Below are 22554 nucleotides of genomic sequence, written 5' to 3'. Positions count from 1 at the left end.
CTGCCCCCCGGGCGGGCGGAACCTGTGGGCTTGGGGGTGGGTCACTGGGGGGCTCACTGGGGGCGCTCACTGGGGGGGGGGGGTGTTTGGGGGGGGCTCACTGGGGGGGGGGTCGCTCACTGGGTGGGGGATGGCTCACTGGGGGGGCGCTCACTGGGGGGGTCATTTGGGGGGGCTCACTGCGGGGGCTCACTGGGGGGTCTCACTGGGGAAGTGGGGCTCACTGAGGGGGGGCTCACTGGGGGGGGCTCACTGGGGGGGGGCTCACTGGGAGGGGGCTCATTGGGGGGGGCTCACTGGGGGGGCTCACTGGGGGGGGCTCACTGGGGAAGTGGGGCTCACTGAGGGGGGGGCTCACTGGGGGGGGCTCACTGGGGGGTGGGCTCACTGGGGGGTGGGCTCACTGGGGGGTGGGCTCACTGGGGGGGGCTCACTGGGGAAGTGGGGCTCACTGAGGGGGGGCTCACTGGGGGGTGAGGGGTGGGCTCACGGGAGGGGGTCACTGGGGAGTGGGCTCACTGGGGGGGCTCACTGAGGAAGTGGGGCTCACTGAGGGGGGGGCTCACTAGGGGGTGAGGGGTGGGCTCACGGGAGGGGGTCACTGGGGAGTGGGCTGTCTGACTTGCTGCTCATTCCGGTCTCCCAGATGGAGACAGCGGGATGAGGAGCGGACACTGAGGAAGCTCCTCCCGAGGGAGACGGGCTGATCCCGGGGCAGCGAGAGGCGGAGATGGAGGAGTCGGAACGGGAAAGCCGCCGGGGCGAGGCGGCAGCGCCGGAGACCGGGGAGGGGGACGGCATCGTGGAACTGGAGAGCCCCGGAGGGCAACAACTAGAGAGCCCCGGAGGGCTTCCCATGGGGGCTGAGGATGTAAGTTTCACCCAGTGTCCGTGTGAGTGTCTCTGTGTAACTCTGTGTCAGTATCAGTGTCCGTGTGAGTGTCTCTGTGTAACTCTGTGTCAGTATCAGTGTCCGTGTGAGTGTCTCTGTGTAACTCTGTGTCAGTATCAGTGTCCGTGTGGCTGTCTCTGTGTAACTCTGTGTCAGTATCAGTGTCCGTGTGGGTGTCTCTGTGTAACTCTGTGTCAGTATCAGTGTCCGTGTGGCTGTCTCTGTGTAACTCTGTGTCAGTATCAGTGTCGGTGTGGGTGTCTCTGTGTAACTCTGTGTCAGTATCAGTGTCCGTGTGAGTGTCTCTGTGTAACTCTGTGTCAGTATCAGTGTCCGTGTGAGTGTCTGTGTGTAACTCTGTGTCAGTATCAGTGTCCGTGTGGGTGTCTCTGTGTAACTCTGTGTCAGTATCAGTGTCGGTGTGGGTGTCTCTGTGTAACTCTGTGTCAGTATCAGTGTCGGTGTGGGTGTCTCTGTGTAACTCTGTGTCAGTATCAGTGTCGGTGTGGGTGTCTCTGTGTAACTCTGTGTCAGTATCAGTGTCCGTGTGACTGTCTCTGTGTAACTCTGTGTCAGTATCAGTGTCCGTGTGAGTGTCTCTGTGTAACTCTGTGTCAGTATCTATCAGTGTCCGTGTGACTGTCTCTGTGTAACTCTGTGTCAGTATCAGTGTCCGTGTGAGTGTCTCTGTGTAACTCTGTGTCAGTATCAGTGTCCGTGTGAGTGTCTCTGTGTAACTCTGTGTCAGTATCTATCAGTGTCCGTGTGGGTGTCTCTGTGTAACTCTGTGTCAGTATCAGTGTCCGTGTGGCTGTCTCTGTGTAACTCTGTGTCAGTATCAGTGTCGGTGTGAGTGTCCCTGTGTAACTCTGTGTCAGTATCAGTGTCCGTGTGAGTGTCTCTGTGTACCTCTGTGTCAGTATCAGTGTCCGTGTGAGTGTCTCTGTGTAACTCTGTGTCAGTATCAGTGTCCGTATGAGTGTCTCTGTGTACCTCTGTGTCAGTATCAGTGTCCGTGTGAGTGTCTCTGTGTAACTCTGTGTCAGTATCAGTGTCGGTGTGAGTGTCCCTGTGTAACTCTGTGTCAGTACCAGTGTCCGTGTGAGTGTCTCTGTGTAACTCTGTGTCAGTATCAGTGTCGGTGTGAGTGTCCCTGTGTAACTCTGTGTCAGTATCAGTGTCCGTGTGGCTGTCTCTGTGTAACTCTGTGTCAGTATCAGTGTCCGTGTGAGTGTCTCTGTGTACCTCTGTGTCAGTATCAGTGTCGGTGTGAGTGTCTCTGTGTAACTCTGTGTCAGTATCAGTGTCGGTGTGAGTGTCCCTGTGTAACTCTGTGTCAGTATCAGTGTCCGTGTGAGTGTCTCTGTGTACCTCTGTGTCAGTATCAGTGTCCGTGTGAGTGTCTCTGTGTAACTCTGTGTCAGTATCAGTGTCCGTGTGGCTGTCTCTGTGTAACTCTGTGTCAGTATCAGTGTCCGTGTGAGTGTCTCTGTGTAACTCTGTGTCAGTATCAGTGTCGGTGTGAGTGTCCCTGTGTAACTCTGTGTCAGTATCAGTGTCCGTGTGGGTGTCTCTGTGTAACTCTGTGTCAGTATCTATCAGTGTCCGTGTGGGTGTCTCTGTGTAACTCTGTGTCAGTATCAGTGTCGGTGTGAGTGTCTCTGTGTAACTCTGTGTCAGTATCTATCAGTGTCCGTGTGGGTGTCTCTGTGTAACTCTGTGTCAGTATCTATCAGTGTCCGTGTGGGTGTCTCTGTGTAACTCTGTGTCAGTATCAGTGTCGGTGTGAGTGTCTCTGTGTAACTCTGTGTCAGTATCTATCAGTGTCGGTGTGAGTGTCCCTGTGTAACTCTGTGTCAGTATCAGTGTCCGTGTGAGTGTCTCTGTGTAACTCTGTGTCAGTATCAGTGTCGGTGTGAGTGTCTCTGTGTAACTCTGTGTCAGTATCAGTGTCCGTGTGGGTGTCTCTGTGTAACTCTGTGTCAGTATCTATCAGTGTCCGTGTGGGTGTCTCTGTGTAACTCTGTGTCAGTATCAGTGTCGGTGTGAGTGTCTCTGTGTAACTCTGTGTCAGTATCAGTGTCCGTGTGGGTGTCTCTGTGTAACTCTGTGTCAGTATCAGTGTCCGTGTGTGTCTCTGTGTAGCTCTGTGTCAGTATCAGTGTCCGTGTGAGTGTCTCTGTGTCAGTATCAGTGTCTCTGTGTAACTCTGTGTCAGTATCAGTGTCGGTGTGGGTGTCTCTGTGTAACTCTGTGTCAGTATCTATCAGTGTCCTTGTGAGTGTCTCTGTGTAACTCTGTGTCAGTATCAGTGTCCGTGTGAGTGTCTCTGTGTAACTCTGTGTCAGTATCAGTGTCCGTGTGAGTGTCTCTGGGTAACTCTGTGTCAGTATCAGTGTCCGTGTGAGTGTCTCTGTGTAACTCTGTGTCAGTATCAGTGTCCGTGTGAGTGTCTCTGTGTAACTCTGTGTCAGTATCAGTGTCCGTGTGAGTGTCTCTGTGTAACTCTGTGTCAGTATCAGTGTCCGTGTGAGTGTCTCTGTGTAACTCTGTGTCAGTATCAGTGTCCGTGTGACTGTCTCTGTGTAACTCTGTGTCAGTATCAGTGTCCGTGTGAGTGTCTCTGTGTAACTCTGTGTCAGTATCAGTGTCCGTGTGAGTGTCTCTGTGTAACTCTGTGTCAGTATCAGTGTCCGTGTGACTGTCTCTGTGTAACTCTGTGTCAGTATCAGTGTCCGTGTGAGTGTCTCTGTGTAACTCTGTGTCAGTATCAGTGTCCGTGTGAGTGTCTCTGTGTAACTCTGTGTCAGTATCAGTGTCCGTGTGAGTGTCTCTGTGTAACTCTGTGTCAGTATCAGTGTCCGTGTGAGTGTCTCTGTGTAACTCTGTGTCAGTATCTATCAGTGTCGGTGTGAGTGTCCCTGTGTAACTCTGTGTCAGTATCAGTGTCCGTGTGGGTGTCTCTGTGTAACTCTGTGTCAGTATCAGTGTCGTGTGGGTGTCTCTGTGTAACTCTGTGTCAGTATCAGTGTCCGTGTGAGTGTCTCTGTGTAACTCTGTGTCAGTATCAGTGTCCGTGTGTGTGTCTCTGTGTAACTCTGTGTCAGTATCAGTGTCCATGTGGGTGTCTCTGTGTAACTCTGTGTCAGTATCAGTGTCCGTGTGAGTGTCTCTGTGTAACTCTGTGTCAGTATCAGTGTCCGTGTGACTGTCTCTGTGTAACTCTGTGTCAGTATCAGTGTCCGTGTGAGTGTCTCTGTGTAACTCTGTGTCAGTATCTATCAGTGTCGGTGTGAGTGTCCCTGTGTAACTCTGTGTCAGTATCAGTGTCCGTGTGGGTGTCTCTGTGTAACTCTGTGTCAGTATCAGTGTCTGTGTGTGTGTCTCTGTGTAACTCTGTGTCAGTATCAGTGTCCGTGTGAGTGTCTCTGTGTAACTCTGTATCAGTGTCCGTGTGGGTGTCTCTGTGTAACTCTGTGTCAGTATCTATCAGTGTCCGTGTGGGTGTCTCTGTGTAACTCTGTGTCAGTATCAGTGTCGGTGTGAGTGTCTCTGTGTAACTCTGTGTCAGTATCAGTGTCCGTGTGAGTGTCTCTGTGTAACTCTGTGTCAGTATCAGTGTCGGTGTGAGTGTCTCTGTGTAACTCTGTGTCAGTATCAGTATCCGTGTGGGTGTCTCTGTGTAACTCTGTGTCAGTATCAGTGTCCGTGTGGGTGTCTCTGTGTAACTCTGTGTCAGTATCAGTGTCCGTGTGTGTCTCTGTGTAGCTCTGTGTCAGTATCAGTGTCCGTGTGAGTGTCTCTGTGTCAGTATCAGTGTCCGTGTGAGTGTCTCTGTGTAACTCTGTGTCAGTATCAGTGTCCGTGTGACTGTCTCTGTGTAACTCTGTGTCAGTATCAGTGTCCGTGTGAGTGTCTCTGTGTAACTCTGTGTCAGTATCTATCAGTGTCGGTGTGAGTGTCTCTGTGTAACTCTGTGTCAGTATCAGTGTCCGTGTGAGTGTCTCTGTGTAACTCTGTGTCAGTATCAGTGTCGGTGTGAGTGTCTCTGTGTAACTCTGTGTCAGTATCAGTGTCCGTGTGGGTGTCTCTGTGTAACTCTGTGTCAGTATCAGTGTCCGTGTGGGTGTCTCTGTGTAACTCTGTGTCAGTATCAGTGTCTGTGTGAGTGTCTCTGTGTAACTCTGTGTCAGTATCAGTGTCCGTGTGAGTGTCCCTGTGTAACTCTGTGTCAGTATCAGTGTCTGTGTGAGTGTCTCTGTGTAACTCTGTGTCAGTATCAGTGTCCGTGTGGGTGTCTCTGTGTAACTCTGTGTCAGTATCAGTGTCTGTGTGTGTGTCTCTGTGTAACTCTGTGTCAGTATCAGTGTCCGTGTGAGTGTCTCTGTGTAACTCTGTATCAGTGTCCGTGTGGGTGTCTCTGTGTAACTCTGTGTCAGTATCTATCAGTGTCCGTGTGGGTGTCTCTGTGTAACTCTGTGTCAGTATCAGTGTCGGTGTGAGTGTCTCTGTGTAACTCTGTGTCAGTATCAGTGTCCGTGTGAGTGTCTCTGTGTAACTCTGTGTCAGTATCAGTGTCGGTGTGAGTGTCTCTGTGTAACTCTGTGTCAGTATCAGTATCCGTGTGGGTGTCTCTGTGTAACTCTGTGTCAGTATCAGTGTCCGTGTGGGTGTCTCTGTGTAACTCTGTGTCAGTATCAGTGTCCGTGTGTGTCTCTGTGTAGCTCTGTGTCAGTATCAGTGTCCGTGTGAGTGTCTCTGTGTCAGTATCAGTGTCCGTGTGAGTGTCTCTGTGTAACTCTGTGTCAGTATCAGTGTCGGTGTGAGTGTCTCTGTGTAACTCTGTGTCAGTATCAGTGTCCGTGTGAGTGTCTCTGTGTAACTCTGTGTCAGTATCAGTGTCCGTGTGGGTGTCTCTGTGTAACTCTGTGTCAGTATCAGTGTCCGTGTGGGTGTCTCTGTGTAACTCTGTGTCAGTATCAGTGTCCGTGTGAGTGTCTCTGTGTAACTCTGTGTCAGTATCAGTGTCCGTGTGAGTGTCTCTGTGTAACTCTGTGTCAGTATCAGTGTCCGTGTGAGTGTCTCTGTGTAACTCTGTGTCAGTATCAGTGTCCGTGTGAGTGTCTCTGTGTAACTCTGTGTCAGTATCAGTGTCCGTGTGAGTGTCTCTGTGTAACTCTGTGTCAGTATCTATCAGTGTCCGTGTGAGTGTCTCTGTGTAACTCTGTGTCAGTATCAGTGTCCGTGTGAGTGTCTCTGTGTAACTCTGTGTCAGTATCAGTGTCCGTGTGAGTGTCTCTGTGTAACTCTGTGTCAGTATCAGTGTCCGTGTGAGTGTCTCTGTGTAACTCTGTGTCAGTATCTATCAGTGTCGGTGTGAGTGTCCCTGTGTAACTCTGTGTCAGTATCAGTGTCCGTGTGGGTGTCTCTGTGTAACTCTGTGTCAGTATCAGTGTCTGTGTGTGTGTCTCTGTGTAACTCTGTGTCAGTATCAGTGTCCGTGTGAGTGTCTCTGTGTAACTCTGTATCAGTGTCCGTGTGGGTGTCTCTGTGTAACTCTGTGTCAGTATCTATCAGTGTCCGTGTGGGTGTCTCTGTGTAACTCTGTGTCAGTATCAGTGTCCGTGTGAGTGTCTCTGTGTAACTCTGTGTCAGTATCAGTGTCCGTGTGAGTGTCTCTGTGTAACTCTGTGTCAGTATCAGTGTCGGTGTGAGTGTCTCTGTGTAACTCTGTGTCAGTATCAGTGTCCGTGTGGGTGTCTCTGTGTAACTCTGTGTCAGTATCAGTGTCCGTGTGGGTGTCTCTGTGTAACTCTGTGTCAGTATCAGTGTCCGTGTGTGTCTCTGTGTAGCTCTGTGTCAGTATCAGTGTCCGTGTGAGTGTCTCTGTGTCAGTATCAGTGTCCGTGTGAGTGTCTCTGTGTAACTCTGTGTCAGTATCAGTGTCGGTGTGAGTGTCTCTGTGTAACTCTGTGTCAGTATCAGTGTCCGTGTGAGTGTCTCTGTGTAACTCTGTGTCAGTATCAGTGTCCGTGTGGGTGTCTCTGTGTAACTCTGTGTCAGTATCAGTGTCCGTGTGGGTGTCTCTGTGTAACTCTGTGTCAGTATCAGTGTCGGTGTGAGTGTCTCTGTGTAACTCTGTGTCAGTATCTATCAGTGTCGGTGTGAGTGTCCCTGTGTAACTCTGTGTCAGTATCAGTGTCCGTGTGAGTGTCTCTGTGTAACTCTGTGTCAGTATCAGTGTCGGTGTGAGTGTCTCTGTGTAACTCTGTGTCAGTATCAGTGTCCGTGTGGGTGTCTCTGTGTAACTCTGTGTCAGTATCTATCAGTGTCCGTGTGGGTGTCTCTGTGTAACTCTGTGTCAGTATCAGTGTCGGTGTGAGTGTCTCTGTGTAACTCTGTGTCAGTATCAGTGTCCGTGTGGGTGTCTCTGTGTAACTCTGTGTCAGTATCAGTGTCCGTGTGTGTCTCTGTGTAGCTCTGTGTCAGTATCAGTGTCCGTGTGAGTGTCTCTGTGTCAGTATCAGTGTCTCTGTGTAACTCTGTGTCAGTATCAGTGTCGGTGTGGGTGTCTCTGTGTAACTCTGTGTCAGTATCTATCAGTGTCCTTGTGAGTGTCTCTGTGTAACTCTGTGTCAGTATCAGTGTCCGTGTGAGTGTCTCTGTGTAACTCTGTGTCAGTATCAGTGTCCGTGTGAGTGTCTCTGGGTAACTCTGTGTCAGTATCAGTGTCCGTGTGAGTGTCTCTGTGTAACTCTGTGTCAGTATCAGTGTCCGTGTGAGTGTCTCTGTGTAACTCTGTGTCAGTATCAGTGTCCGTGTGAGTGTCTCTGTGTAACTCTGTGTCAGTATCAGTGTCCGTGTGAGTGTCTCTGTGTAACTCTGTGTCAGTATCAGTGTCCGTGTGACTGTCTCTGTGTAACTCTGTGTCAGTATCAGTGTCCGTGTGAGTGTCTCTGTGTAACTCTGTGTCAGTATCAGTGTCCGTGTGAGTGTCTCTGTGTAACTCTGTGTCAGTATCAGTGTCCGTGTGACTGTCTCTGTGTAACTCTGTGTCAGTATCAGTGTCCGTGTGAGTGTCTCTGTGTAACTCTGTGTCAGTATCAGTGTCCGTGTGAGTGTCTCTGTGTAACTCTGTGTCAGTATCAGTGTCCGTGTGAGTGTCTCTGTGTAACTCTGTGTCAGTATCAGTGTCCGTGTGAGTGTCTCTGTGTAACTCTGTGTCAGTATCTATCAGTGTCGGTGTGAGTGTCCCTGTGTAACTCTGTGTCAGTATCAGTGTCCGTGTGGGTGTCTCTGTGTAACTCTGTGTCAGTATCAGTGTCGTGTGGGTGTCTCTGTGTAACTCTGTGTCAGTATCAGTGTCCGTGTGTGTGTCTCTGTGTAACTCTGTGTCAGTATCAGTGTCCGTGTGAGTGTCTCTGTGTAACTCTGTGTCAGTATCAGTGTCCGTGTGGGTGTCTCTGTGTAACTCTGTGTCAGTATCAGTGTCCGTGTGAGTGTCTCTGTGTAACTCTGTGTCAGTATCAGTGTCCGTGTGTGTGTCTCTGTGTAACTCTGTGTCAGTATCAGTGTCCATGTGGGTGTCTCTGTGTAACTCTGTGTCAGTATCAGTGTCCGTGTGAGTGTCTCTGTGTAACTCTGTGTCAGTATCAGTGTCCGTGTGACTGTCTCTGTGTAACTCTGTGTCAGTATCAGTGTCCGTGTGAGTGTCTCTGTGTAACTCTGTGTCAGTATCAGTGTCTGTGTGTGTGTCTCTGTGTAACTCTGTGTCAGTATCAGTGTCCGTGTGAGTGTCTCTGTGTAACTCTGTATCAGTGTCCGTGTGGGTGTCTCTGTGTAACTCTGTGTCAGTATCTATCAGTGTCGGTGTGAGTGTCCCTGTGTAACTCTGTGTCAGTATCAGTGTCCGTGTGGGTGTCTCTGTGTAACTCTGTGTCAGTATCAGTGTCTGTGTGTGTGTCTCTGTGTAACTCTGTGTCAGTATCAGTGTCCGTGTGAGTGTCTCTGTGTAACTCTGTATCAGTGTCCGTGTGGGTGTCTCTGTGTAACTCTGTGTCAGTATCTATCAGTGTCCGTGTGGGTGTCTCTGTGTAACTCTGTGTCAGTATCAGTGTCGGTGTGAGTGTCTCTGTGTAACTCTGTGTCAGTATCAGTGTCCGTGTGAGTGTCTCTGTGTAACTCTGTGTCAGTATCAGTGTCGGTGTGAGTGTCTCTGTGTAACTCTGTGTCAGTATCAGTATCCGTGTGGGTGTCTCTGTGTAACTCTGTGTCAGTATCAGTGTCCGTGTGGGTGTCTCTGTGTAACTCTGTGTCAGTATCAGTGTCCGTGTGTGTCTCTGTGTAGCTCTGTGTCAGTATCAGTGTCCGTGTGAGTGTCTCTCTGTCAGTATCAGTGTCCGTGTGAGTGTCTCTGTGTAACTCTGTGTCAGTATCAGTGTCCGTGTGACTGTCTCTGTGTAACTCTGTGTCAGTATCAGTGTCCGTGTGAGTGTCTCTGTGTAACTCTGTGTCAGTATCTATCAGTGTCGGTGTGAGTGTCCCTGTGTAACTCTGTGTCAGTATCAGTGTCCGTGTGGGTGTCTCTGTGTAACTCTGTGTCAGTATCAGTGTCTGTGTGTGTGTCTCTGTGTAACTCTGTGTCAGTATCAGTGTCCGTGTGAGTGTCTCTGTGTAACTCTGTATCAGTGTCCGTGTGGGTGTCTCTGTGTAACTCTGTGTCAGTATCTATCAGTGTCCGTGTGGGTGTCTCTGTGTAACTCTGTGTCAGTATCAGTGTCGGTGTGAGTGTCTCTGTGTAACTCTGTGTCAGTATCAGTGTCCGTGTGAGTGTCTCTGTGTAACTCTGTGTCAGTATCAGTGTCGGTGTGAGTGTCTCTGTGTAACTCTGTGTCAGTATCAGTATCCGTGTGGGTGTCTCTGTGTAACTCTGTGTCAGTATCAGTGTCCGTGTGGGTGTCTCTGTGTAACTCTGTGTCAGTATCAGTGTCCGTGTGTGTCTCTGTGTAGCTCTGTGTCAGTATCAGTGTCCGTGTGAGTGTCTCTGTGTCAGTATCAGTGTCCGTGTGAGTGTCTCTGTGTAACTCTGTGTCAGTATCAGTGTCGGTGTGAGTGTCTTTGTGTAACTCTGTGTCAGTATCAGTGTCCGTGTGAGTGTCTCTGTGTAACTCTGTGTCAGTATCAGTGTCCGTGTGGGTGTCTCTGTGTAACTCTGTGTCAGTATCAGTGTCCGTGTGGGTGTCTCTGTGTAACTCTGTGTCAGTATCAGTGTCCGTGTGAGTGTCTCTGTGTAACTCTGTGTCAGTATCAGTGTCCGTGTGAGTGTCTCTGTGTAACTCTGTGTCAGTATCAGTGTCCGTGTGAGTGTCTCTGTGTAACTCTGTGTCAGTATCAGTGTCCGTGTGAGTGTCTCTGTGTAACTCTGTGTCAGTATCAGTGTCCGTGTGAGTGTCTCTGTGTAACTCTGTGTCAGTATCTATCAGTGTCCGTGTGAGTGTCTCTGTGTAACTCTGTGTCAGTATCAGTGTCCGTGTGAGTGTCTCTGTGTAACTCTGTGTCAGTATCAGTGTCCGTGTGAGTGTCTCTGTGTAACTCTGTGTCAGTATCAGTGTCCGTGTGAGTGTCTCTGTGTAACTCTGTGTCAGTATCTATCAGTGTCGGTGTGAGTGTCCCTGTGTAACTCTGTGTCAGTATCAGTGTCCGTGTGGGTGTCTCTGTGTAACTCTGTGTCAGTATCAGTGTCTGTGTGTGTGTCTCTGTGTAACTCTGTGTCAGTATCAGTGTCCGTGTGAGTGTCTCTGTGTAACTCTGTATCAGTGTCCGTGTGGGTGTCTCTGTGTAACTCTGTGTCAGTATCTATCAGTGTCCGTGTGGGTGTCTCTGTGTAACTCTGTGTCAGTATCAGTGTCCGTGTGAGTGTCTCTGTGTAACTCTGTGTCAGTATCAGTGTCCGTGTGAGTGTCTCTGTGTAACTCTGTGTCAGTATCAGTGTCGGTGTGAGTGTCTCTGTGTAACTCTGTGTCAGTATCAGTGTCCGTGTGGGTGTCTCTGTGTAACTCTGTGTCAGTATCAGTGTCCGTGTGGGTGTCTCTGTGTAACTCTGTGTCAGTATCAGTGTCCGTGTGTGTCTCTGTGTAGCTCTGTGTCAGTATCAGTGTCCGTGTGAGTGTCTCTGTGTCAGTATCAGTGTCCGTGTGAGTGTCTCTGTGTAACTCTGTGTCAGTATCAGTGTCGGTGTGAGTGTCTCTGTGTAACTCTGTGTCAGTATCAGTGTCCGTGTGAGTGTCTCTGTGTAACTCTGTGTCAGTATCAGTGTCCGTGTGGGTGTCTCTGTGTAACTCTGTGTCAGTATCAGTGTCCGTGTGGGTGTCTCTGTGTAACTCTGTGTCAGTATCAGTGTCCGTGTGAGTGTCTCTGTGTAACTCTGTGTCAGTATCAGTGTCCGTGTGAGTGTCTCTGTGTAACTCTGTGTCAGTATCAGTGTCCGTGTGAGTGTCTCTGTGTAACTCTGTGTCAGTATCAGTGTCCGTGTGAGTGTCTCTGTGTAACTCTGTGTCAGTATCAGTGTCCGTGTGAGTGTCTCTGTGTAACTCTGTGTCAGTATCTATCAGTGTCCGTGTGAGTGTCTCTGTGTAACTCTGTGTCAGTATCAGTGTCCGTGTGAGTGTCTCTGTGTAACTCTGTGTCAGTATCAGTGTCCGTGTGAGTGTCTCTGTGTAACTCTGTGTCAGTATCAGTGTCCGTGTGAGTGTCTCTGTGTAACTCTGTGTCAGTATCAGTGTCCGTGTGTGTCTCTGTGTAACTCTGTGTCAGTATCAGTGTCCGTGTGAGTGTCTCTGTGTAACTCTGTGTCAGTATCAGTGTCCGTGTGAGTGTCTCTGTGTAACTCTGTGTCAGTATCTATCAGTGTCCGTGTGACTGTCTCTGTGTAACTCTGTGTCAGTATCAGTGTCCGTGTGAGTGTCTCTGTGTAACTCTGTGTCAGTATCAGTGTCCGTGTGAGTGTCTCTGTGTAACTCTGTGTCAGTATCAGTGTCCGTGTGAGTGTCTCTGTGTAACTCTGTGTCAGTATCAGTGTCCGTGTGAGTGTCTCTGTGTAACTCTGTGTCAGTATCTATCAGTGTCCGTGTGACTGTCTCTGTGTAACTCTGTGTCAGTATCAGTGTCCGTGTGAGTGTCTCTGTGTAACTCTGTGTCAGTATCAGTGTCCGTGTGGGTGTCTCTGTGTAACTCTGTGTCAGTATCAGTGTCCGTGTGGGTGTCTCTGTGTAACTCTGTGTCAGTATCAGTGTCGTGTGGGTGTCTCTGTGTAACTCTGTGTCAGTATCAGTGTCCGTGTGAGTGTCTCTGTGTAACTCTGTGTCAGTATCTATCGGTGTCCGTGTGACTGTCTCTGTGTAACTCTGTGTCAGTATCAGTGTCCGTGTGAGTGTCTCTGTGTAACTCTGTGTCAGTATCAGTGTCCGTGTGAGTGTCTCTGTGTAACTCTGTGTCAGTATCAGTGTCCGTGTGAGTGTCTCTGTGTAACTCTGTGTCAGTATCTATCAGTGTCAGTGTGGGTGTCTCTGTGTAACTCTGTGTCAGTATCTATCAGTGTCAGTGTGGGTGTCTCTGTGTAACTCTGTGTCAGTATCTATCAGTGTCCGTGTGACTGTCTCTGTGTAACTCTGTGTCAGTATCAGTGTCGTGTGGGTGTCTCTGTGTAACTCTGTGTCAGTATCAGTGTCCCTGTGAGTGTCTCTGTGTAACTCTGTGTCAGTATCAGTGTCCGTGTGAGTGTCTCTGTGTAACTCTGTGTCAGTATCAGTGTCCGTGTGACTGTCTCTGTGTAACTCTGTGTCAGTATCAGTGTCCGTGTGGGTGTCTCTGTGTAACTCTGTGTCAGTATCAGTGTCCGTGTGAGTGTCTCTGTGTAACTCTGTGTCAGTATCAGTGTCCGTGTGAGTGTCTCTGTGTACCTCTGTGTCAGTATCAGTGTCCGTGTGACTGTCTCTGTGTAACTCTGTGTCAGTATCAGTGTCCGTGTGAGTGTCTCTGTGTAACTCTGTGTCAGTATCAGTGTCCGTGTGACTGTCTCTGTGTAACTCTGTGTCAGTATCAGTGTCCGTGTGAGTGTCTCTGTGTAACTCTGTGTCAGTATCAGTGTCCGTGTGGGTGTCTCTGTGTAACTCTGTGTCAGTATCAGTGTCCGTGTGTGTCTCTGTGTCAGTATCAGTGTTTGTGTGTCTCTGTGTAACTCTGTGTCAGTATCAGTGTCCGTGTGGGTGTCTCTGTGTAACTCTGTGTCGGTATCAGTGTCCGTGTGACTGTCTCTGTGTAACTCTGTGTCAGTACCTATCAGTGTCCGTGTGAGTGTCTCAGTGTAACTCTGTGTCAGTATCAGTGTCCGTGTGGGTGTCTCTGTGTAACTCTGTGTCAGTATCAGTGTCAGTGTGACTGTCTCTGTGTAACTCTGTGTCAGTATCAGTGTCCGTGTGAGTGTCCCTGTGTAACTCTGTGTCAGTATCAGTGTCCGTGTGAGTGTCCCTGTGTAACTCTGTGTCAGGCGTAATGTCCCTCTCTCTGTCAGTGTCTGGGTTAATGTCCCTCTCTCTGTCTTTGTGGGGTAATGTCTCTCTGTCATTGTGTGGGGTAATGTCTCTCTGTCAGTGTGTGGAGTAATGTCGCTCTCTCCGTCAGTGTGTGGGGTAATGTCCCACTCTCTGTCAGTGTGTGGGGTAATGTCTCTCTCTCTCTCTGTCAGTGTGTGGGGTAATGCCCCTCTCTCTGCCTTTGTGGGGTAATGTCCCTCTCTCTGTCAATGTGTGGGGTAATGCCCCTCTGTAAGTGTGTGTGGTAATGTCCCCCTCTGTCAGTGTGTGGGGTAATGTCCCTCTGTCAGTGTGTGGGGTAATGTCCCTCTCTCTGTCAGTGTGTGGGGTAATGTCCCTCTCTCTGTCAGTGTGTGGGGTAATGTCCCTCTCTCCGTCAGTGTGTGGGGTAATGACCCTCCCTCTGTCAGTGTGTGGGGTAATGTCTCTCTGTCAGTGTGTGGGTTAATGACCCTCTCTCTGTCAGTGTGTGGGGTAATGTTCCTCTCTCTGTCAGTCTGTGGGGTAATGTCCCTCTCTCTGTCAGTTTGTGGGGTAATGTCCATCTCTCTGTCAGTGTGTGGGGTAATGTCCCTCTCTCTGTCAGTGTGTGGGGTAATTTCCCTCTCTCTGTCTCTGTGGGGAAATGTCTCTCTGTCAGTGTGTGGGGTAATGTCTCTCTGTCAGTCTGTGGGTTAATGTCCCCCTCTCTGTCAGTGTGTGGGGTAATGTCCCTCTCTCTGTCAGTGTGTGGGTTAATGACCCTCTCTCTGTCAGTGGGTGGGGTAATGTCCCTCTCTCTGTCAGTGTGTGGGGTAATGTCCCTCTCTCTGTCAGTGTGTGGGGTAATGTCCCTCTCTCCGTCGGTGTGTGGGGTAATGGCACTCTCTCTGTCAGTGTGTGGGGTAATGTCCCTGTCTCTGTCAGTGTGTGGGGTAATGTCCCTCTCTGTCAGTGTGTGGGGTAATGTCCCTCTCTCTGTCAGTGTGTGGGGTAATGTCCCTCTCTCTGTCAGTGTGTGGGGTAATGTCCCTCTCTCTGTCAGTGTGTGGGATAATGACCCTCTCTCTGTCCGTGTGTGGGGTAATGTCTCTCTGTCAGTGTCTGGGGTAATGTCCCTCTCTCTGTCAGTGTGTGGGGTAATGTCCCTCTCTCTGTCAGTGTGTGGGGTAATGTCCCTCTCTCTGTCAGTGTGTGGGGTAATGACCCTCTCTCTGTCAGTGTGTGGGATAATGTCCCTCTCTCTGTCAGTCTGTGGGGTAATGTCCCTCTCTCTGTCAGTGTGTGGGGTAATGTCTCTCTGTCAGTGTGTGGGGTAATGTCCCCTCTCTGTCAGTGTGTGGGGTAATGTCCCTCTCTGTCAGTGTGTGGGGTAATGTCCCTCTCTCTGTCAGTGTGTGGGGTAATGTCCCTCTCTCTGTCAGTGTGTGGGATAATGTCCCTCTCTCTGTCAGTCTGTGGGGTAATGTCCCTCTCTCTGTCAGTCTGTGGGGTAATGTCCCTCTCTCTGTCAGTGTGTGGGGTAATGTCCTTCTCTGTCAGTGTGTGGGGTAATGTCCCTCTCTGTCAGTGTGTGGGGTAATGTCCCTCTCTGTCAGTCTGTGGGGTAATCTCCCTCTCTCTGTCAGTCTGTGGGGTAATGTCCCTCTCTGTCAGTGTGTGGGGTAATGTCCCTCTCTCTGTCAGTGTGTGGGGCAATGTCTCTCTGTCAGTGTGTGGGGTAATGTCCCTCTCTCTGTCAGTGTGTGGGGTAATGTCTCTCTCTCGCTCAGTGTGTGGGGTAATGTCCCTCTGTCAGTGTGTGGGGTAATGTCCCTCTCTCTGTCAGTGTGTGGGGTAATGTCCCTCTCTCTGTCTGTGTCTGGGGTAATGTCCCTCTCTCTGTCAGTGTCTGGGGTAATGTCCCTCTCTCTCTCTCGGTCAGTGTGTGGGTTAATGTCTCTCTGTCAGTGTGTGGGGTAATGTCCCTCTCTCTGTCAGTGTGTGGGGTAATGTCTCTCTGTCAGTGTGTGGGGTAATGTCCCTCTCTCTGTCAGTGTGTGGGGTAATGTCCCTCTCTCTGTCAGTGTGTGGGGTAATGTCCCTCTCTCTGTCTTTGTGGGGTAATGTCCCTCTCTCTGTCAGTGTGTGGGGTAATGTCCCTCACTCTGTCAGTGTGTGGGGTAATGTCCCTCACTCTGTCAGTGTGTAGGGTAATGTCCCTCTCCGTCAGTGTGTGGGGTAATGTCCCTCTCTCTATCAGTGTGTGGGGTAATGTCCCTCTCTCTGTCAGTCTGTGGGGTAATGTCACTCTATCTGTCCGTGTGTGGGGTAATGTCACTCTCTGTCAGTGTGTGGGGTAATGTCACTCTCTCCGTCAGTGTGTGGGGTAATGTCCCTCTCTGTCAGTGTGTGGGGTAATGTCCCTGTCTCTGTCAGTGTGTGGGGTAATGTCCCTCTCTCTGTCAGTGTGTGGGGTAATGTCCCTCTCTGTCAGTGTGTGGGGCAATGTCCCTCTCTCTGTCAGTGTGTGGGGTAATGTCTCTCTGTCAGTGTGTAGGGTAATGTCCCTCTCTCTGTCAGTGTGTGGGGTAATGTCTCTCTCTCTGTCAGTGTGTGGGGTAATGTCTCTGTCAGTGTGTGGGGTAATGACCCTCTCTCTGTCAGTGTATTGGGCAATGTCCCTCTCTCTGTCAGTGTGTGGGGTAATGTCCCTCTCTGTCAGTGTGTGGGGCAATGTCCCTCTCTCTGTCAGTGTGTGGGGTAATGTCTCTCTGTCAGTGTGTAGGGTAATGTCACTCTCTCCGTCAGTGTGTGGGGTAATGTCTCTGTCAGTGTGTGGGGTAATGTCCCTCTCTCTGTCAGTGTGTGGGGTAATGTCCCTGTCTCTGTCAGTGTGTGGGGTAATGTCCCTCTCTCTGTCAGTGTGTGGGGTAATGTCCCTCTCTCTGTCAGTGTGTGGGGTAATGTCCCTCTCTGTCAGTGTGTGGGGTAATGTCCCTCTCCCTGTCAGTGTGTGGGGTAATGTCCCTCTCTCTGTATTTGTGGGGTAATGTCCCTCTCTCTCTCTGTCAGTGTGTGGGGTAATCTCCCTCTGTCAGTGTGTTGGGTAATGTCCCCCTCTCTGTCAGTGTGTGGGGTAATCTCCCTCTGTCAGTGTGTGGGGTAATGTCTCTCTCTCTGTCAGTGTGTGGGGTAATGTCTCTGTCAGTGTGTGGGGTAATGTCCCTCTCTCTGTCAGTGTGTGGGGTAATGTCCCTGTCTCTGTCAGTGTGTGGGGTAATGTCCCTCTCTCTATCAGTGTGTGGGGTAATGTCCCTCTCTCTGTCAGTGTGTGGGGTAATGTCCCTCTCTCTGTCTTTGTGGGGTAATGTCCCTCTCTCTGTCAGTGTGTGGGGTAATGTCCCTCTCTCTGTCAGTGTGTGGGGTAATGTCCCTCTCTCTGTCCGTGTGTGGGGTAATGTCCCTCTCTCTGTCAGTGTGTGGGGTAATGTCCCTCTCTCTGTCAGTGGGTGAGGTAATGTCACTCTCTCTGTCAGTGTGTGGGTTAATGTCTCTCTGTCAGTGTGTGGGGTAATGTCCCTCTCTCTGTCAGTGTGTGGGGTAATGTCCCTCTGTCAGTGTGTGGGGTAATGTCCCTCTCTGTCAGTGTGTGGGGTAATGTCACTCTCTCTGTCAGTGTGTGGGGTAATGTCCCTCTCTCTGTATGTGTGGGGTAATTTCCCTCTCTCTGTCAGTGTGTGGGGTAATGTCCCTCTCTCTGTCAGTGTGTGGGGTAATGTCCCTCTCTCTGTCTTTGTGGGGTAATGTCCCTCTCTCTGTCTGTGTGTGGGGTAATGTCACTCTCTCTGTCAGTGTGTGGGGTAATGTCCCTCTCTCTGTCTGTGTGTGAGGTAATGTCTCTCGGTCATTGTGTGGGGTAATGTCTCTCTGTTAGTGTGTGGGGTAATGTCTCTCTGTCAGTGTGTGGGTTAATGTCCCTCACTCTGTCAGTGTGTGGGGTAATGTCCCTCTCTCTGTCAGTGTGTGGGGTAATGTCCCTCTCTCTGTCAGTGTGTGGGGTAATGTCCCTCTCTCTGTCTTTGTGGGGTAATGTCCCTCTCTCTGTCTGTGTGTGGGGTAATGTCACTCTCTCTGTCAGTGTGTGGGGTAATGTCCCTCTCTCTGTCTGTGTGTGAGGTAATGTCTCTCTGTCATTGTCTGGGGTAATGTCCCTCTGTCAGTGTGTGGGGTAATGTCCCTCTCTCTGTCAGTGTGTGGGGTAATGTCCCTCTCTCTGTCAGTGTGTGGGGTAATGTCCCTCTCTCTGTCTTTGTGGGGTAATGTCCCTCTCTCTGTCTGTGTGTGGGGTAATGTCACTCTCTCTGTCAGTGTGTGGGGTAATGTCCCTCTCTCTGTCTGTGTGTGAGGTAATGTCTCTCTGTCATTGTGTGGGTTAATGTCTCTCTGTCAGTGTGTGGGGTAATGTCTCTCTGTCAGTGTGTGGGGTAATGTCCCTGTCTCTGTCAGTGTGTGGGGTAATGTCCCTCTCTCTGTATGTGTGGGGTAATGTCACTCTCTCTGTCTGTGTGTGGGGTAATGTCCCTCTCTCTGTATGTGTGGGGTAATGTCACTCTCTCTGTCTGTGTGTGGGGTAATGTCCCTCTCTCTGTATGTGTGGGGTAATGTCACTCTCTCTGTCAGTGTGTGAGGTAATGTCTCTCTGTCACTTCCTCTGTGTCTCTCACATTTCTATCTCAGTCTTTTTCTGTGCCTGTCTTATGTATTTTCCTGTTGTCTGGCTGTGTATTCCTCCGCTGGCTGAGTTGCTCATTTTCTGCGCTGTTTACCTTTTCACCTGTGTCCCTGCTACACTGGGGGTTTCCAAACAGGCTGCTGGACAAACCAGTCATTGATCCCCAGGTAACCCAGCCAGGTTGAGATTGGAATTTACACATGGCCCTGACCTGTTTGCTTTATGGGTCTGGAAGTCTGAAATTGGGTTGGTTTTAGTGCTGGTGTCTCATTGACAGATAAACCTTTAATAAAACATCAAAATCAGTTGGAATAATAGAGTTACCTGGGATACCTGGGAATTATTGGGCACGTGGAATGTGTGGCCCTGTTGCGTCTTTCTGTAAACAAACGGAGCTCATGAAAGGCAACATGAAGTTCTGATGTCCTGCTGTCTCCAAAGTGTTTCTATGTTTTCCTAAACCCTTCTCTACATGTGTACCTGTGCCTGATCCTTTTTAGTCTCCCTGTTCCTGTTTTAACCTCTTATAAATCTGTGCTCCGGTTTCCTCCCACTGTTTTCATGTTTAGGAATCTCCGTGCATGGGTCTGTATTCTTGTGCGTTCCAATTTCTGTATCTGTGTTCAATCTCTCTCTCTGTCCACAGCTGTCTCTATGTATCTTCTATTTAGAAGAATGCTGGAGTCATCAAAGGTTCTTTGGCAGTCACATTATTTTTGCTAAGGGAGCCAGAAGAACTATGTGTGATTTTTGGCCACAATGTCGCAGAAAACAATGTGCCTGAATGCAGCTAACGCCAAATGAACTAAAGTTTACCAAACACTTTAATGAGGAATGTGGCTCTGTAACAATATTTAAAGGCATTCAAAGACGCAGGTTGCACCATAAATCTTTAAATTTAGCAAGGTTAGATTTTAAACGTGGCAGAATTGCGGCACAGAAGGCCCATCATGCTGAAGGCAGCCAAAAAATAGCAATCCAGCCTCATCCCCACTTTCCAGCTCTTTGTCTGTAATCCTCTTAAAGCAAAAGTGCACATTTAAATATTTTTTAAATTACCCATTCAGGTGAGGATTCAGACTCCCTCCAGCATGGGTTTCCTCCGGGTGCTCCGGTTTCCTCCCACAGTTCAAAGACGTGCAGGTTAGGTGGATTGGCCATGATAAATTGCCCTTAGTGAGCAAAACGATTAGGAGGGGTTTTGGGTTACGGGGATGTGAGGGCTGAAGTGGGTTGGTGCAGCCATGATGGACCAAATCGCCTCCTTCTGCACTGTATGTTCTATTGTTGGGGAGGTGACAAGTCTCAGAATAGATGCCCCCTCTGGTTAAATAGCTAGCCACCATTCAGAATCAAGGCTGATATGCGGAGAGTGCCCACTGGGGGAGGCAGGCTGAGAGATGCCTGTGGGGCAGTTCAGCTTCCCCAACCCCAGCATCTCTACTGCAAGAGGACAAAAGTATAATGAAGAGAAAATAATTATCAGCAATATTTTGGTTAATCTCATTGTGCATTCCACACAGTAACAACATGTGATGCCCTGACCTTCACATTTGGGACATTAAACATCGTTGTTGGATTAACGGCTCAGTGCGGAGACAGCTAACTCACCCTGAGATCTTTGTCTGTCACCTGATTTCAGGACTATGAAATTGCTCCACAGAGCATCCTCAGTGTTTTTACAGCACCGAATGAGGCCCTTTGGCCCATTGTGGCCACGCTGGCCATCAAGCACCTATTTACGCAAATATGGGGGCTGGTTTAGCTCAGTGGGCTGGACAGCTGGTTCGTGATGCAGAGCGAGACCAGCAGCGCGGGTTCAATTCCCGTATCGGCTATTCGTGAAGGCCCTACCTTCTCAACCTCGCCCCTCGCCTGAGGTGTGGTGATCCTCAGGTTAAATCACCACCAGTCAGCTCTCCCCCTCAATGGGGGGGAAGCTGGGACTATGGTGGCTTTACCTTACCTTACTCGAATCCCGGTTTCCAGCACTTGTCCGCAATGATGTGTGTTCCAGGCACGTGCGGCAGCTTTCTCATTTAATATTCTATGTTATTTCCTCCAAATCCCCCTCTGACTCATGCTGACCTTTGCTTTCACAGACTGTTGTCATCGCTGCTGGGGACGTTTGCGACTGACGATCACCAATGATGGTTGGCCTGTTGAACCCATATTGTCTACACAGCGCAGTCTGACCCCATCCTTAGTTGATATCGGCATGTGTGCTGATCTGAGCCAGGCTGATGGGCCGTTTCAACCTCTCCGCCCTGAGCTTGGGAACCCTGAAGCCAGTTGTCGCCCACATTCCCCCACCCCAGCTGAGAGTGACGACTTCAGCTTCAAGAAGGAACACACACACTTGCATTTATAAAGCACCTGTCACAACCGTAAGCATTTTACAACATACTGGCATCACTGCTGTGATACGTGAAACACGGCAGCCAATTTGTGCACAGCAAGCTCCCACAAATAACAATGAGAGATTGCCAGATAGAACATAGAACATACAGTGCAGAAGGAGGCTATTCGGCCCATCGAGTCTGCACCGACCCAATTAAAACCTCACTTCCACCCTATCCCCATAACCCAATAACCCCTCCTTATTTTTTTGGTCACTAAGGGCAATTTATCATGGCCAATCCACCTAACCTGCACGTCTTTGGACTGTGGGAGGAAACCGGAGCACCCGGAGGAAACCCACGCAGACACCGGGAGAGCGTGCAGATTCCGCACAGATAGTGACCCAGCGGGGAATCGAACCTGGGACCCTGGCGCCGTGAAGCAACAGTGCTATCCGCTTGTGCTACCGTTCTCCCCGGATAGTCTGTGTTTAGTGATATTCTTCAAAGGGTAAATGTTGATCAGGGCATCAGGCAGAATGCCCTCTTCTTCTTCAAAATCGCGCCCATTTGAAATTGCAGACCAAGGCCTCAGCTTAATATGTTAAAGGCAACAACACCTTTGCCAGTGCAGAGCACCCATCGTGAAGTATCAGCCTGAATCACATTCTTAAACCTCCTCAGTTGGACTCAAATCCACAGCCTTCTGATTCGAAGGCAAGCGTGCTGCTCTGTGAATCACAGCTGATATCCCTGAGTACAGCCGAGCGTTCATACCCTGACTGCTAGATTCCAGGAATCTTTTTTTTTTTAAATAATTTTTATTGAAAGAATTTTTTACATGAAGATATTTACCCCAACTAACTATAGGATATTACAAAATATTCCCTCTTAACAAATATCCCCCCCCCCCCGCCCGAACTCGCACGCGCGTTGTCCCTCCCCCCCTCCCCCCTCCCCCAAAAACAAACAAAGCAACAATCAACATCAAACATGAACTGCGAGCAAGTTTGCCCGCATTTCAACCGTACATAACCCACCACAACCGTTGTTGCCACCCCCCCCCTCCCCCCCCCCTCCCCTCCCCCCCGGGTTGCTGCTGCTGCGACCTCTGCACCCTATCTCTGAGCCAAAAAGTCGAGGAAAGGCTGCCACCGCCTGAAGAACCCTTGTACCGACCCTCTCAGGGCGAATTTGACCCTTTCCAACTGAATAAAGCTTGCCATGTCATTAATCCAAGTTTCCACGCTTGGAGGCCTCGCGTCCTTCCACTGTACTAGTATCCTTCTTCGAGCAACTAGGGACGCAAAGGCCAGTACTTCGGCCTCTCTCGCCTCCTGTACCCCCGGCTCCACCCCAACCCCAAAGATCGCAAGTCCCCATCCTGGTTTGACCCTGGATCCCACCACCCTCGACACCGTCCTTGCCACCCCCTTCCAGAACTCCTCCAGTGCCGGACATGCCCAAAACATATGGACATGGTTCGCTGGACTTCCCGAACACCTGACACATCTGTCCTCACCCCCAAAGAACCGACTCATCCTTGTCCCCGTCATATGGGCTCTATGTAGCACCTTAAATTGAATGAGGCTAAGCCTCGCACATGAGGAGGAAGAATTAACCCTCTCCAGGGCATCAGCCCATGTCCCATCCTCTATCTGTTCTCCCAGCTCCCCCTCCCACTTCGCTTTCAGCTCCTCTACTGATGCCTCCTCCGCCTCCTGCATTACTTTGTAGATGTCCGATATCCTCCCCCCTCCGACCCAGACCCCCGAGAGCACCCTATCACTCGCCCCCCTACTGGGGAGCAAGGGAAACCCTTCCACCTGGCGTCTAGCAAATGTCTTCACTTGCAAATGTCTAAACATGTTTCCCGGGGGGAGCCCAAATTTCTCCTCCAGCTCTCTCAGGCTCGCAAACCTCCCATCTACAAACAGATCCTTCAGCTGGCTGATGCCCACCCTGTGCCAGCTCTGAAATCCCCCGTCCATGTTCCCCAGGATGAATCTATGGTTCCCTCTTAACGGTGCCTCCATCAGA

General features: G+C 50.1%; 1 protein-coding gene across 1 annotated transcript in view; it reads left to right on the top strand.

The window, feature by feature from the left end:
• Nucleotides 1-628: 628 nt before the first annotated feature.
• The window catches only part of rhbdl3 (rhomboid, veinlet-like 3 (Drosophila)), a 91413-nt gene continuing 69487 nt past the window's right edge, over nucleotides 629-22554 (top strand). Inside the window, exon 1 of the mRNA XM_038776934.1 lies at nucleotides 629-871. Coding sequence (XP_038632862.1) covers nucleotides 731-871 — 141 coding nt within the window. The 5' untranslated portion in view covers nucleotides 629-730. The remainder of the gene's footprint in view (nucleotides 872-22554) is intronic.

The sequence above is a fragment of the Scyliorhinus canicula genome, chromosome 18 (assembly GCF_902713615.1).
Source record: "Scyliorhinus canicula chromosome 18, sScyCan1.1, whole genome shotgun sequence".
Taxonomy (NCBI): domain Eukaryota; kingdom Metazoa; phylum Chordata; class Chondrichthyes; order Carcharhiniformes; family Scyliorhinidae; genus Scyliorhinus; species Scyliorhinus canicula.
This window is presented reverse-complemented; position numbering and strand designations above follow the sequence as displayed.